This window comes from Cryphonectria parasitica (genome assembly GCF_011745365.1).
Source record: "Cryphonectria parasitica EP155 unplaced genomic scaffold M406scaffold_6, whole genome shotgun sequence".
Lineage (NCBI taxonomy): Eukaryota > Fungi > Ascomycota > Sordariomycetes > Diaporthales > Cryphonectriaceae > Cryphonectria > Cryphonectria parasitica.
The window spans coordinates 3198135-3212178 of record NW_024468914.1 but is presented as its reverse complement, the minus strand read 5'-3'; the positions used below and the strand labels follow the sequence as shown (position 1 = coordinate 3212178).

Below are 14044 nucleotides of genomic sequence, written 5' to 3'. Positions count from 1 at the left end.
GGCGTCGCCGCACCAATTCCACATCCACCCTAGAAGGGAGAGAGAAGGGTCCAATCAATGCTGATAGGTGGCAGGAAAACCAGGCGCTCGGGTTGCCCTTGTAAGGGTTCGGCCGCCGCCCTGCCACGATTTTCGGGACACCAAGACGAAAGATCCTTCCCCCCCCCCCCCTCCAAGCTAGTAATACTGAAGAGGATGGACATTCTCGGTGCAGTGGTGGCTGGCGGCTGTTGGTGCCTTGGACCCCATGAGGCTCCTCGTGATGACTCCTCGCTCTTTGGGGGCTACACTGGGCTGTGTCGTTTGGAGGACAATGTCTCCCCTAGAGGCAGAGATGTATTTAAGAGCCTGATATCACCGGCTCTAAAGATGAGGACTGGTTCTCTCTCTATCCATCAGCATTCTTCAACAAACATCTCATCAGCTTCACCAGCAACAGACCTTTCAAGACAATACTAGCTTTTGACCATCATCTTCAGTCCTAGCAAAAAGACTCAAGTCAATACTCTCCCAATCTACCATCCAAAATGCGTACCTCCACTCTTATCGCTGCTGCCATCTCCATGATGCTGTCTCTCGCAGCCAGCCAGCCTGTTCCCAACCCAGCGACCGATGCTGTTGAAAGCACCCAGTCCATCGAAGTAAGTAATAACTCATATCAAAATCCCTATTCCCCGACATGGACCTTGGACATGGACATGATCACTGACTCGAGGCCTTTACATAGTGCGTCACTACCTGCTAAATGCATCAATGCTGGGCATCCGACATTGACCATGAATGGAAATTCACTGGCTCGATGGACAAACATACCTTTCTCTTCTCGACAACGATTTCTACGGCATACACGGGTCACGTTGACGGCAAGGAAAACGTGACGAGATCCTAGCATGATCGATGGATGTCTGGAATTCTCTGTTTGGGGGGTTGATTCTTTTTCTTTCCGGGCGGGTCAAGCGTTGAACACATTACAATGATTATAGCCTCACGGCGCTTTTCTCAGTCTCGTCTATACCAATACAAAACAGGCCTCACGGCCACTTTCCTAGGTTATATTATATACTATACCAATAAAACAAAACGTCCTTTTTTTTTTTTTTGGACTTTTTACGCTTTTGTCTTGCGACCTTGGAATAGGAACGTGTGATGATTGGTCTTATTCTTCTTCTTTTTCTTCTTTCTTAGTCATAATTGCTACCCTCAATTAAAGCCGGGAACCGTAGCATGGGACGTGCTTCTGACCAGGGAGGACAGAAGCAAAGAAGAGATTTGTGTAAAATTTCCTAGTTAGAAATGCCACGCGCTTCTTCCTTGTTATGAACCCGCTCTCTACAAGACTTCCCATGCCAACTCTCTGTTTCAGAAAACTCGCAGGACGATCGGATCGTTCTTGACTAAGGACTTGCAACCGACGAGGGGTATATATGCAGGAAGCTTTTGATTCATCTGTCCGATTCACAACGTCTCGTTAGATAGCATATCTTTATGCGTTCCACTCATTGGCATATACGTACTATAGCACAAGGATCGGAACAGCCAAGGAGACAACCGTAATCAATCCCATCGGCACTTCCCTGGGGCCTAGGTGGGTATCTCCATCAACAACTGGGCAGGGGTCGGCGAAGCGAGGCGCCAAGCGGTGGTCCCAATCTCAAAGAAGATATTCAGTTATGTCCAGCAGTCCTCATTCTCCCTGGGGGCCAGAACGTTTTACTTGACAGGGTCCTTTGTCAATGCCGTAATGAAATGCAGATCAATCAACTACTAGGGTGCCAAATCACGTGAAATCATGCTGGTAACCCTAAGTCCAACATCAGTATGAAAGGGGGAAGAAACATGGGTCAAACTAGGTGCTTTTGAACGAGCGGATAACTTCCGCATGATTCTGCATAAACTCCCAACTTCCCAAACACGTGCGCCCAACCATGGACAGCCTGCGTATTCCCTGGACAGAGGTCAAATTGGTTTTTTCGACCCCTTTCTGGGTAGGCTCAACTTAGCTGGCGTGGCGCACTCTTTATATCTCGGTTGATGGCAGCAAGTCTTGCCCGCGCCCCAGTCGTGACATAATGTGGCAGTTAATAGTGCACGGAGGATCACCTATCAACGGTCCTGTACCCGAATGCGGATACCTATAGATTACGGAAGGAATCACAGCTGAAGGGTCGTATTGCTAGGGGCGGTACGGCTGGAACCTGCAAGGGGGACCAAAAGGGCAAACTAAAAGAAGCAGGAGAAAAACAAAACCTGGGTCCCGGACGCGCTCAGATCAATACATAGATATATAAGCTTCCCACTTTCCAACGTCGTGTTCCGCATAGATTAGCCTGGCATTCAATCCAAACCCAGCACGATTCACTTTCGCTTTACTCGCCCTGCGACATACCATATTATAATATCGAGCGATCCGATCTATTTACAAAAAATACAACTAGACAACAATGCAGCTCTCCGTTCTCCTCTCGGCAGTCTTCCTGGCCATGCCTTTCCTTGGAATGGCAGCGCCACTGCCTCAAGCGCCCGCCTTGTCTGCGCGCGCAGATGTTGGAACCGCTTCCGATGTAAGCTCTAATCCCAAGCCCCCCTCCCATGCCTTGTTTTATCTTTCTCCTTCTCTCTTTTTGCTAGTCAGATTGAGATTTGTCTACATGTTCGAAAGGAAAACATGCTGCATTACTTCTTCAACCCTCGGCACGATCCATCTTCCACAACTTCATTATCATAAGAGGGCAAAAATTCTAACATTTTCATAGCTATGCACTGAGGCTTGTGGCGGAGGAGTAGCATAAGCGCGAATCGAAGTAAGAGGCCCGCCTTTTCTACCCGAAAGTCCCTGCGTTCCTAGCGTTGCTTGCCACAGAGGCCCCGACATGAGGCTTTCTTCAGCCGTCTATTCATTTTCTTCCTTCTCATCAGGGGCATCTTTACTAAATCTCTTGGTAGCACCATGTACTGTTGCATCTGTAACAGGATTCGGACTGCTCATGCGGATTCTTGGACTTCACAGTATACAGGATGGGAACGGCGTGTGGAACACAGAGCCAGTTGATTCCTAGGGTGTTATATATATATAGGCGCATAAAACAATGGTCTTCAGAAAATTATACGGCGATTCCTCATGCTCGAGTCCTGGCCATAGTCCATGACTGCTTGAATTGAGTGACGATACCCCTCGATCTGTCTCTGAAAGTAAATTGTCATCAATACTTTTCTTTTTTCTCTTCCTTTTCCTCCTTGCTCTCCTGATTAACGCTGGTAAGACGCAATGCTTCGTCCTTCTTTTTCACTTGGTGGTGAGTCTTGCCGAATTTGCCGTGGACTCTACTCTCAGAAGATGCGCTTCCAATCTTCGTTAACAAAGTGGTGTGTAAGTCACCCCGCGTTAGGCATGTTTATCAGCTTTTACTAACCAAATATTGCACCGTGAAATCCAGTTCTGACCAACTGCCCGCCCGCTCACCCGCCCTCGGCTCCGTTCTTTCATCACTATCTGCCTTGCACGAAGTAGAAAAAGGTAGAGAGAGGCAAGGAGAAACCAACGATCTTCAAGGTTAGCTCTCAAAGAAATCCCTTCTCGAGATCTAAGCTGCTGAACTTGATTGCCATTGGCTAAATTCGACTTCTACTTGATGATATTACGTACTCGTATTCAAAGGGAGGGTTGGAACAGTAACTCAAAAACAGTCCCTTGCGCTTCTCAAATGCAAAGGCACTTTATAAGAGAAAATTCCTAGTTTATGACTATATATGCAGACCCACCGCTCATCCAGTATCCTTCAAGAAGCAGAGAAATCCTTCTGATCCTCATCTGCACGTTGGGCGCTCACCCGCTCGGTCCGCCATGCCGAGCAGTTCGAAAATCCTTTGGAATTCGCAAGTCACTGCACTTGACTGTTCCTATGCGAATCGTTCAAAGAAAGAAACTATCTATCTAGATCCCCTCCCATTCTCACATTGGCCTCTCATTTAATCCTCCACCAAAGTTCTAATGAGATCTTCCCCACAAATATGGTTCGACAGGTCACAATAGAAGCTATTATATGGCTCCTCGGTGTCAACCGTTTCTGATCCACAGAATACGCCCGTTAACTGCGGGTACAGCTGCCTCGTGGATTATAATGTTGTGTGGAGATCAAGAGGCTGAGACCAGGTTTAACCCTCGGCCTGGGGTTCTGGCCCGATTTCAGTCTGCCCCTGGATGAACTCGACATGCAGACACCTTGCCAATACTGGCATGTAAGTTGTAATTGTCAAAGCCGAGAGATGTTAAATACGAAGTCAATATATAGTTCCGTCAGATGTCAAACACTAGTCATTGACCGAAGCAACTTACTCACACGTAACTCTGGGTAAAACAAGCATTTCTGGCAGGCGACCATGTGCCACAGCCAGACTATGGTGGATACTTTCTTCCAAGCAGTCCTGTGAGACAAGGAGAAGACTAGTTGCTTGTCAAGGTTTGTTTCGATTTATGGCCAGTTTCCGAAGACCCGCTCCAAGCCATAGTCCACCTTCAGCCCGCAGCGCTAGAGTCAGCGTCAACAAGGCCGTGACAAGAGACATTTCCAATAATGAGCCTATTGATAATTTTATAGGGGTAGACACATGCTGGCGATTAGAACGGAAGCAACACCAGAAAGAATTCATGAGTGCAAGAATGGGAATCCGAATTCGAGCGCGGTAAACCGTCTTCATGGAGATGTTTCCGCCTGAAGTCTAGTCAAGGTCCACTTGTTGTTTCAAGTAATCCATCGCGGAGCGCCCCTGCATGGTGTTTTGTGCATACGAGCTTGGCGCGGTTCTTGCAGGGATAAATCGGCCTTAAAACGACATGAACGTCATACGACTAGAGAGCATAGTACTGTTAAATAGTTAGAATGGTGCAGTAATCAGACTGGCCCAGAGATCTGTGACTGCGCTGGCTCTAGTAATCTCGAGCTCGAGAATCACGGAGCCTGCTCTTCCTTTCATAGTTCTAAGAGCTGGGCAAGAAAACAGGTCATTTCCCCCCTGGGCAGCGCTCACATTTCGGTGGTGTCGTCCGCGTCTGGCTTCTCGGCGCGTGCATGATTGTGCCCGGGCGCCACAGTGGCGGGCGTCCTGCCTCCGTGACCCGCCCCCTTAATCAATAACGAAGGTTATAGCCTCGGAAGAATAGGAGGGCAGAAATCCCGTCCCTCGCTTTTTCTCAATAAGAAGCGCTGATGGGAAAGTATGCTATTTTTCCATCGTGACGTCCTTTTTCTTCTGTTTCAACTTCACATCGTATATTTTTCGCCCTTTTTTCCGTAACGCCAGCCGTTCATTCTCTTGTTCAGACTTATTTGCATTCTGCTGCTTTTGGGCCGGCCCACACTCTTTCTCTGACAAACTCTTTAGCTCATCATCTTTTAAGCCCAATCGGTCGTTATCTTTTCTCCCGAAGTCAAAATGCAGATCTCTACATACGCCCTGGTCGCCTTGAGCGCCATCGTTGCTACAGCGAAGCCTGTGGCCAAGCCCGTTGCGCACACCCGCCGATCAACACCCACAATCTACACCTGCGGCGACTCCACCATGGCCAAGGACGGTGCCGACAATGGACTGACGGACGGGTGGGGCCAGTATCTCGGAAACTACACCACGGCCACTGTCGTTAACGAGGCCATTGCAGGCCGCTCGGCACGGTCTTACTGGGAGGAGGGCCGCTTCCAGGACGTTGCTGACCTCCTGGTCGAGGGCGACATCGTGGTCATTGAGTTTGGACACAACGATGGCGGCAGCCCTGAGACTGACGACAATGGCCGGTCTGACTGCCCCGGCGATGGCGAGGAGGTTTGCACTTCGGACGCGGACGGCTCGACTGTGTACACCTTTGTGTATTACATTATCCAGGCCGCAAAGCTTATGATTTCCAAGGGCGCAACAGTTGTCCTGTCAACTCAGACACCTGACAACCCTTGTTAGTATTGCTCCCTCTCCGCGTCCCGAGGGTTGGACGAGGAATGTTATCTGCTTTCAAGGAGCAACAAAACACTGACCTTCTTTCTTTTTTTCTTCTTCTTTCCAGGGGAGACAGGCAGCTTCGTCTACTCGGCGCCGCGGTTCGTTGGCTACCAGAAGATCGCGGCCGAGGCTGTGGGCAATAACTGCACCTACGTTGACCACTTCAACGCCGTGGCTCTGATGTACGAGCAGCTGGGCAACGCCACGGTCAACAGCTACTACCCAAGCGACCACACCCACACATCCCCTACTGGTGCCAACATGGTTGCCGAGGCTTTCGTCCAGGCGATTGCCACCTCGATGAATGGTACCACTGGCCTGATTGACTACATTTCCAGCGACTATCCCACTGTTTACTAAACATGGGCCTACGTGGTGATGGTGAGCTGTGTTGTCAGATACGAGGAGCGATACATCAGTAGAATTCATTGTACATAATTGCTTTGAGTCTGGAATATACAAGAAACATATGATTGTCCTAAAAAAGGCCATCGACAAGTTCATTTGGTGGCTACCGTGAAAACCTAGAATCTCTCGAGGTCAGGTTTATTACTCATGAATGATGAGTACTGTCATAGCTTTTCGTCAGCGCAAGGTAAAAATGGCCTGGCGAGAGAGAGGTCCGTCCACCCTCCTTTAAAATTTAATATCTCATAGAACCACAGCCGCTGGAATTTGTGTCTCTCTCGCTACGACGTTCTTCATGCAGGCAATATATTTTATGTGCAAGTGGCTGGCTAAGCGGCATGTGATAATTAGAAGATCATGTTGATCCCAAGTGCTCAGACGTAATTGATGTATAAGCTTGTCTATTGCCGATACGCCTTAACAATCGATGCAACGGTCTTACTTTCGCTGATCACCAGTGATCACTGGTCCCAAAGATCTCACTGCCCAAACTCAAATTCACGGATCGGGTGCCAAGCAGACACCGACCGACCTTGTAACGACGCGGTTCCGCATTGCCTCTCTTCTTGCGTCTTTTTGTGGGAAAATCACCGAGAATACGACGTTTCACTGTCTGTGCGCATTGCTATGATATATTGTGGGAAGCAGTAAGCTGAACTCTAATTGACAACCCCCCCCCCCACAAGGCAGCTATGCAGAGTGGCCTACTTGCAACCCTGTCGACGTGGGTTCATGGATCGACGACAGCTGGCTGTGGGCACGGATCAAATGTTGAGCCTCGAGAGGCATGGAATCAAGATCTCAAGAAAAGAGGTACTCCGTGACCTGATCAACAATAATGCTGGGCACGTCTCAGGAGTCAGACTCCATTCTCTCAATACCACAGCAGATGTTGTGGCCCAACAAGTCGCCCATTTGAGGGCATAGTTAGCTGTCTGCGAGGCTTGACTGCAGGATAATTTGTAGAATCATATCTATAATCATTAAAATGTGTGTGAATGCCCTCATGAATCAGTGATAACGGTTTTAGAGCGACTATAAACGTCCAAATTCAGCTTCTCCCCAAGCCTTCCCCCTTGGGCGTCGTGCCCGGGACGTCCACCCTATTCTCTTGTATAACCGTTGACTTTGTGACCAATATATGTTGACCCAAGTCGCGTTCAGACATTCTATGTTCAACCAACTCCCGCTCGCTTCCTCCATCATCACTCCGTCGTTGCGATCTGATCGGAGACCTCGAGGAGCCCATCTCCCCATTTGCGCTGACCCACGCAGTGATGTGATTGCTGTGGTAATACAGCCCGCTCTTCTCAACATCAATCCCCCATCTCGTCTCCAAGTCGTCGACAGGCACATCCGGTGCGCCGCTGGTCCGGCTGGTCTTGCTGGTAGTATGTGAGGGCCGGAGGCTCTGTGTGAAGGATTTCTTGCCTTGGAACGATTGCAGTACGATGCCGCTGGCGCGATGATTGCGGCGTTTCGAGCCCGATAGGACCTCGGCGCCGTATTTGGAGTGATCGTTTCGTAGGCCGAGACATGGGAACATCTGGGCGAGGAGGTATCGGATCGTCGGCAGACAGGAGCACAGGATGGCGCAGTTGACTTCTACCATGGACCAGGTCGCGCCCTGGGTGCTGAACCACGATGGGTCATTTGTGGCGATGACGTAGTGGAGGGTTGTGACTCGCACGATCGAGATCACGCATGTGCTGAAGCATCGGTGTTGTTAGCTTCAAGGACTTGTTCTGGCACTGAGAGGTGGGAAAGTAAAGGACAGAGAAGGGAGTCGGAACCAGGGCGAGACTTACAAAAGACCTAGTCCAAACACTAGGCACAACAGGAACTTCTGCCTCGCAGGCAGCTGCAACGAGTTGATGAGAGGTATCGGGAGAAGAAAGACAATAAAGTCTGTTGTAATGTTGATTCCAGCCGCGAGGTACCAGATCGTAAGACTATCGAGGCACGTGTCTGCCATGGAGGGATGCAAGGTGCTCATAGGAACGCAGGCGAACGAAACCAGGATAGACTGCGCGATATTCCAGGCGACGGCGAATCCGATGATGACGATGACCACGCGGTGTAGCCAAGTGACCAGGAAGATCCGGCGATATTGGAGCAGGAGGCTGACCTTGACACAGGCAAGTGCCCAGATGTAGAGTTGTATGGCCGCGAAGAGGGACTGTAATTGCCGGGTGAGGTTCTCCTTATCCGAGACCCAAGAGTGTTTGCCAACACCGAAATGTCCCTCTAGTTTGCACAACGTCAGTACTTCCTATCCTTCAAGAAAGCGACCTCCTTTCCGTGGTTGCACGAACCTAATATTGTTGTTATGTTCAGCCCGGTTGCGAGAACCTGCATATCTCTTTGTCAGCAACCACTTTTGCGCCCTTCATGATGCACGTTGGAGAAACCAGCGGGGAATGTTTACCTGGGTGACCACAATCATGATGTCGTCCAGACCGGTCATGTGAAGCAGGATGGCTCTCGTATAGAGACGAGCTGCGACGACCACCATGCACAGAAATCCCAGCCCAGCCGCCAGTCCCATCATTATCCCCGACGTCGACTGCTCATCGAGAGCGTGGTTCACTTCTGGGGGAGCCATTCCCGCCCACATCGATCAGCCAGTTGTGCTTCACCAGCGGAGTCGCGCGAAAGACCTGAAAGCCAAAAGCGATCCTGAGCACTTGGGAAGAGCAGAGTGGGTCATCCCATGGTAGGCCTTGTCATGCCAGGAAAAGCGAAGCACGAAATGCGGAAGTCGTGCCGAGTATGTCTGTGGTTTAGAAGAAAGCAAAAAACACAAACTTTAGAATTCAGAAGAAACGAGAGTCAAATGAACACAGACGCATAAAGATCGATCGTCAAAAAGAAGAGATCGCCGGCCAGGTTGCGTTTAATTATGCCAGGAGGACCTCCTCAATGCCCCTCCCCTTGCCGGCCGATGGATGTGAGGGTACACGAACCTGCAAGCCACCCCAGGGCCAGGCTGGACGTGATTCAAACCCCATGTAATTATGTGCCCCACGATGTGGTCTTTGCGTTCCTTGCCCAGGCGGGGAAGAGACGGACCAGTGCAGCCGAGCTGACAGCGTCGAGTCAAACTGGTGTTCGATATTTCCCTAGACTAGCCCGCATTTTGTTGAAATCAGCTGTCTTCTCATATATCGAGGCTATGCTCTCCGGAGTCCTTCCTGTTTTTGTCTTGTTGTTTGCTGCTAACGGTATGGGACGACTTTTTTGCGCACCATTGCCTGGTGGAAAGGATGGAAGATTCCATCGCCAAATGGTTCTTGGTGAGCAAGCGTCTCTAGGAAATTATCAGTTAGAGCTTCCAGGCCGGGTTCGTGCTCCGGCGTTCCCCGGACTGAGGCTTTCCAAGAGGTGCGTCTTTTGATTGCAGGTGTTCAAGGCTGAGTGAAGCTCTTCCGATTTTGATTTCTTGCTGGTGGTGACTACCTGCTCTGCGTCCTGTCTTGCATGGGGTTTGCAGGTGTTTCCTCTGGCGTTAATGGATACTACGCAACAAGTAATACTATTTCAACCCACCTTTTCCTCCCCGAGATCAAATGTCATGACAACACTTAGAAGGCTCATGAAACCGTTGTCAAGCACCAAGACCAACAAAAGCCATCACAGGCTGACGATCAAGACTCGCCTGTTGGTAAAGGGGGTTCAAGTCTCCATGCAGGGTTCAATATTCTAGCCTGGGCACCAGAGCATATCGCGGGTCAAATAAGGTTTGCACGATGTGACCCATCCCATCAAAATTCCAGGGTTTGACGCATCAGCCCCGATAGCATTTCTTGTAAATTGTGGGTCGTACAGCTTTTTTGGCTGTCCCTGTTAAAGATTACGCAGGCCCTCACCCTGGCCGGCCCATTTACCAAGCGGACGGTACTATCATGTGCTCGATTCTTAAACGATTGCGAGGGCGCTGGCTGGAAGGAGGAGGGGGCTATGGCTATAAAAGTTGTTGTTATTTCACTCACTATCCCATCTTGGTCCTCCCGTCCGAAAGTTCCCCCTGGCATCTGGCAACCTTTGTACAAAAGGTCCAGCTGTCGATGGATTTGACACGACTCAATCAAATAATGTTTCGAGTCTCCGGATGACTCGGCCGTGTGATGAGTTTGGGCCATGTCGTGGTTGGGGAAGATGCATAATGACCTCATGACGGAGCTGAGCGATTCGATATTAAGAATGTCATGGGTAATCTGCACACCTCAGGGACCGTCTCATATTTGATCCTTCTGAATGTTATGTGAAAAAGATATTGGCTTGCATCTAGAATGAGCTTTGAAGGGTCTAGATTGACGCACCGGTCGGTGCTTGTTCAACGCCATCGATATCAGGTTGTATGGATCATGTTGAGGTATTAAAAATAAACGAGGTATTGAAAGTGACACAACCTTTGCCACAAGTACACACATGAGATGCTCTGATCATCTTCACAATTAGAACTTGTAAACAATGAACCAAGGGTTCACATCTTCTCAATCTCCACATGTGTCCTATGAACTGTGATCTGTCAATAAAAAACCCTCAAACACTGGCTGAGCAGCGAGTTCATCAACACCGCATTCCCACCCTGTGATCTGAGCTCTCATCTCAAGACGTTCTTCAATGCCGCGTGACCTCCATTACCCGCCTCGATGTCGTTATCAGCGATATCCACCAGCCGCAGCCGAGGGTGCTGATCAAAGGCCTTAGCGAGCGTTCGCAAATTAATCCGGCTGAGGTTCTTGCCAGACATCCTCAAAACCTCGAGGCGGCTCTATCCGCAACTCGCCTTCAGGGCAACGATCAGCAGCGCAGCACCCTTAGCGCAGAGCAGGCTGTCGTTGAGATCAGATATCTCCAGTTTTGGCCAGCACGCAACGGCGTCGGCCAGAGCCATGTGGGTCTGGCCCTCAGAGCCGATGGTGTTGTCCTCGAGATATAGAATGTTGAGATGCGGTAGCTCGACTGGCCCCTTGCGGACGAGTAGGTTGATTTCGCCTGTGCGAAGGCCGCAGTTCCGCAGAGTAATGAACCAGGACCGAGGCTCCCGTTGGCGGCAAACGCCTCAGCCCATTCGTCCATGCCCACTTCAGGCCGCTCCGCATCCTCGCTCCGCGTCCTCGACAAGATGGTTACGGTCGCAGTGCAAAGACGAGAGCGGCTGCACGCCCATCTCGGTCTCCTTCGACTCCAGCCGCGTCTGCGCCTCGGCAACCGTGACACCAGTCTGCGGGCCCAGGCCGACGTTGTTGATGTTGAGGGTCTCGAGCGAGGGGTGTGACGACAGCAGCCCGACCAACGGCCCCCCGCACGTGTTAAGCCAAAGGCGTTCTTGGAGAGCCGGATGAGCTCGAGGCTCGGTAGCTTCAGGAAGGCCGGGACGAAGGCGTCGAGGGCGGGCGCGATCTCGCTTGTGAGGCGGGCCGAGAAGACGTCACAGAAGTCGAGGGCGAGGAGGGTCTTCTTGTAGCGAAGGCTGCATTTTGCGAGAGCTCCACACGCCCGAACGCACAGCGAGGCGCCTGAAAAGCACAAGACTGTGATGTGCGGCATGTCGTTGAGGGCGTCGACGTAAGGCCTCGTCTGCTCTACGGTATCGAACCGGGTGGGTACATGCGCTCTGCCACCAAAGTATCGGAGCTGGCTGTGCCTTTGCGAACTGTCAAACACCTGCTCAAGCTGCTCTAAGTTCTCCACCTTGATACTCTCAGCACTCAGACGCACTATGAAGGACTTCAAGTTCCTAGGTGCATGTTCTGCTCCTAGAGCAGCCTCGATGATTGTATCAAGCCGTTCCGGACTATTGGGCTTCTTCGATGGAGGCTTGTTATTGTTTGGCCTCTGTATGCAGCGTGACAGTGCCAGCGTGGCTTGGGGCTGCTCTTTTTGTAGCTCATTTGTGTCCTTACCATTATTGGATGTGACGAGGTATGTATAATGTTCCAACGCTGAACTCATGGGAAAAGCGTCTTCTTAGTAGACTGTCTGCTTCATTGTTCTGGAATTCTGATGATTGCTAAAGGTGTGATGGCATTACAGAAAGCAACAAAACAGTTGCTGATTCTCAGACAAGTCTAGGGTTAGTATAATTATCATGCTCTCTGAACAATGCCAAATTGAATTTGATCTTCACAGCCTAGAATCACATAGTCATTGTGTCAGGCATCATGCAAAGCGGGTGCGCTCAGAGACAAAGAGCTATACATACAAAGCAGTTTGATCTGACATGGGCTAGCTTCTTTGCATTTAACTCTACAATCTACCACCTTCTCTAGAGATGACCGAAGCTCAGCGCAGTCTATGTTCCGTTGCTTCAAAGATTTCTGGCAAATAACCTGACCAGCCAGTTCAGAGCCACAACAATCCAAAAATTCAACAAGGCATGTACTCTCTACCTCCATCAAGTGGTTGATGATATGCAGTTCCTTCTAGAATCGACGGTCGCACATTCATGTCACAACATAAAGAAGACAAGACTGAGCAAATGAGCCATGTAATTTATGCACAGGAGCACCTTCATATTGTATGTACAGAGAAGCAAACACATAACAAGTTTTCTCATCTCTCTCCCAACTCTACCCACACCCCAAGACCAACTCCATTCCTACCCAAAATACCATGCAGCTCTTCCTCTGCCTCTACACACACACACAAGAACATAAGCTACCCCCACTTTCTTCTAGTTGTTGGCGTTGCGGGCAGCAATGGCAGCGCGACGAGCAGCACGCTTCTTGGCGCACGACGACGAGCTGGAGGAGGAGACGCTGCCGGAAGCCGCAGCAGCAGCCGAGGTGGATGAGGTGGCAGCGACCTCGACAGCAGAGGAGGTCGTCGTCACGGCAGCGGCAGCGGCGACGGAGGTGGCCAGGGTGGTGGCGGCGTCAGTGGTGGAGGCGGCAGCAGCCACGGAGGTAGTAGCCGCAGCAGCGCTGGACACGACGACGGCGGCAGAGGAGGAAGAAGCAGAGCTGGCAGCAGCGACGGTGGAAGAGGCGGCGACGGCAGAAGAGGCAGCAGCAGAGGAAGAGGAGCTGCCGGCGGCGGTGGTGCCGTCCCAGACAAAGTCGACGCAGCTCATGTAAGTCTGGTCGATGGAGGCGGCGTTCCACCACCACTGGATGGCACAGCCGCCCTGGGTGGCACAGGCATCGGGCAGGGTGTCGGGCATGGTGATGCTGAAGGAGGTGTCGTTGGCAGCCACACCCGTGGACACGGAGGCATAGACGCTCCAGTACGCCAGGAGATCACCGACCACCTCGTTCTCGGCCAGGTTGATGATGGACACGTTGGCGGTTCCGGTGTGAGGGGCGGCAATGACAACCTCGACGGGGATCACCTGGCCGGCGCTGTAGCTGTGGATGGTGCTGCTGTTGGCGTCGGCGAACTGGTAGCCACGGCACTGCCAGAGGTGGCAGGCGGTGGCGTCGTAGTCGGACTGCGAGGCACCCGTCTGCGCCATGGTCTGGATGTTGCCGTTCTCGTCCGACTCCATCATGTCGTAGACCTGCTGGCCACAGGCGGCCTCCATGGCGGCTCCCAGAGGACGAGGCTCGGGGCTCTGGAGATGGCCGTGGGCCTTGACGCCAGCGGCGAAGAGGGCGGCGGTTGCGAGTTGCTTGTACATCTTGATGATATTTTTCTTGATGAA

At 51.1% G+C, this 14044-nt stretch overlaps 4 protein-coding genes across 4 annotated transcripts; 1 reads left to right on the top strand and 3 right to left on the bottom strand.

The window, feature by feature from the left end:
- Nucleotides 1-5430: 5430 nt before the first annotated feature.
- M406DRAFT_65158 (family 12 carbohydrate esterase) lies at nucleotides 5431-6345 on the top strand (the record flags this gene model as incomplete). The annotated part of the gene is made up of 3 exons (XM_040924919.1): nucleotides 5431-5454; nucleotides 5500-5941; nucleotides 6050-6345. The coding sequence occupies 3 exons, from the start codon at nucleotides 5431-5433 to the stop codon at nucleotides 6343-6345; spliced, it is 762 nt and encodes a 253-aa protein (XP_040774790.1).
- A 1585-nt stretch (nucleotides 6346-7930) lies between these two features.
- On the bottom strand, nucleotides 7931-8998 carry M406DRAFT_230348 (uncharacterized protein; the record flags this gene model as incomplete). The annotated part of the gene is made up of 3 exons (XM_040915832.1): nucleotides 7931-8102; nucleotides 8202-8665; nucleotides 8822-8998. Coding segments are annotated over 3 exons (813 nt in total), but the record flags the coding sequence as incomplete, so codon positions are not given.
- A 2172-nt stretch (nucleotides 8999-11170) lies between these two features.
- On the bottom strand, nucleotides 11171-11949 carry M406DRAFT_332277 (uncharacterized protein; the record flags this gene model as incomplete). The annotated part of the gene is made up of 2 exons (XM_040920725.1): nucleotides 11171-11394; nucleotides 11709-11949. The coding sequence occupies 2 exons, from the start codon at nucleotides 11947-11949 to the stop codon at nucleotides 11171-11173; spliced, it is 465 nt and encodes a 154-aa protein (XP_040774788.1).
- A 1390-nt stretch (nucleotides 11950-13339) lies between these two features.
- Nucleotides 13340-14020, bottom strand: M406DRAFT_29120 (uncharacterized protein; the record flags this gene model as incomplete). The annotated part of the gene is made up of 1 exon (XM_040918948.1): nucleotides 13340-14020. A coding segment is annotated over one exon (681 nt), but the record flags the coding sequence as incomplete, so codon positions are not given.
- Between the last annotated feature and the right edge of the window lie 24 nt (nucleotides 14021-14044).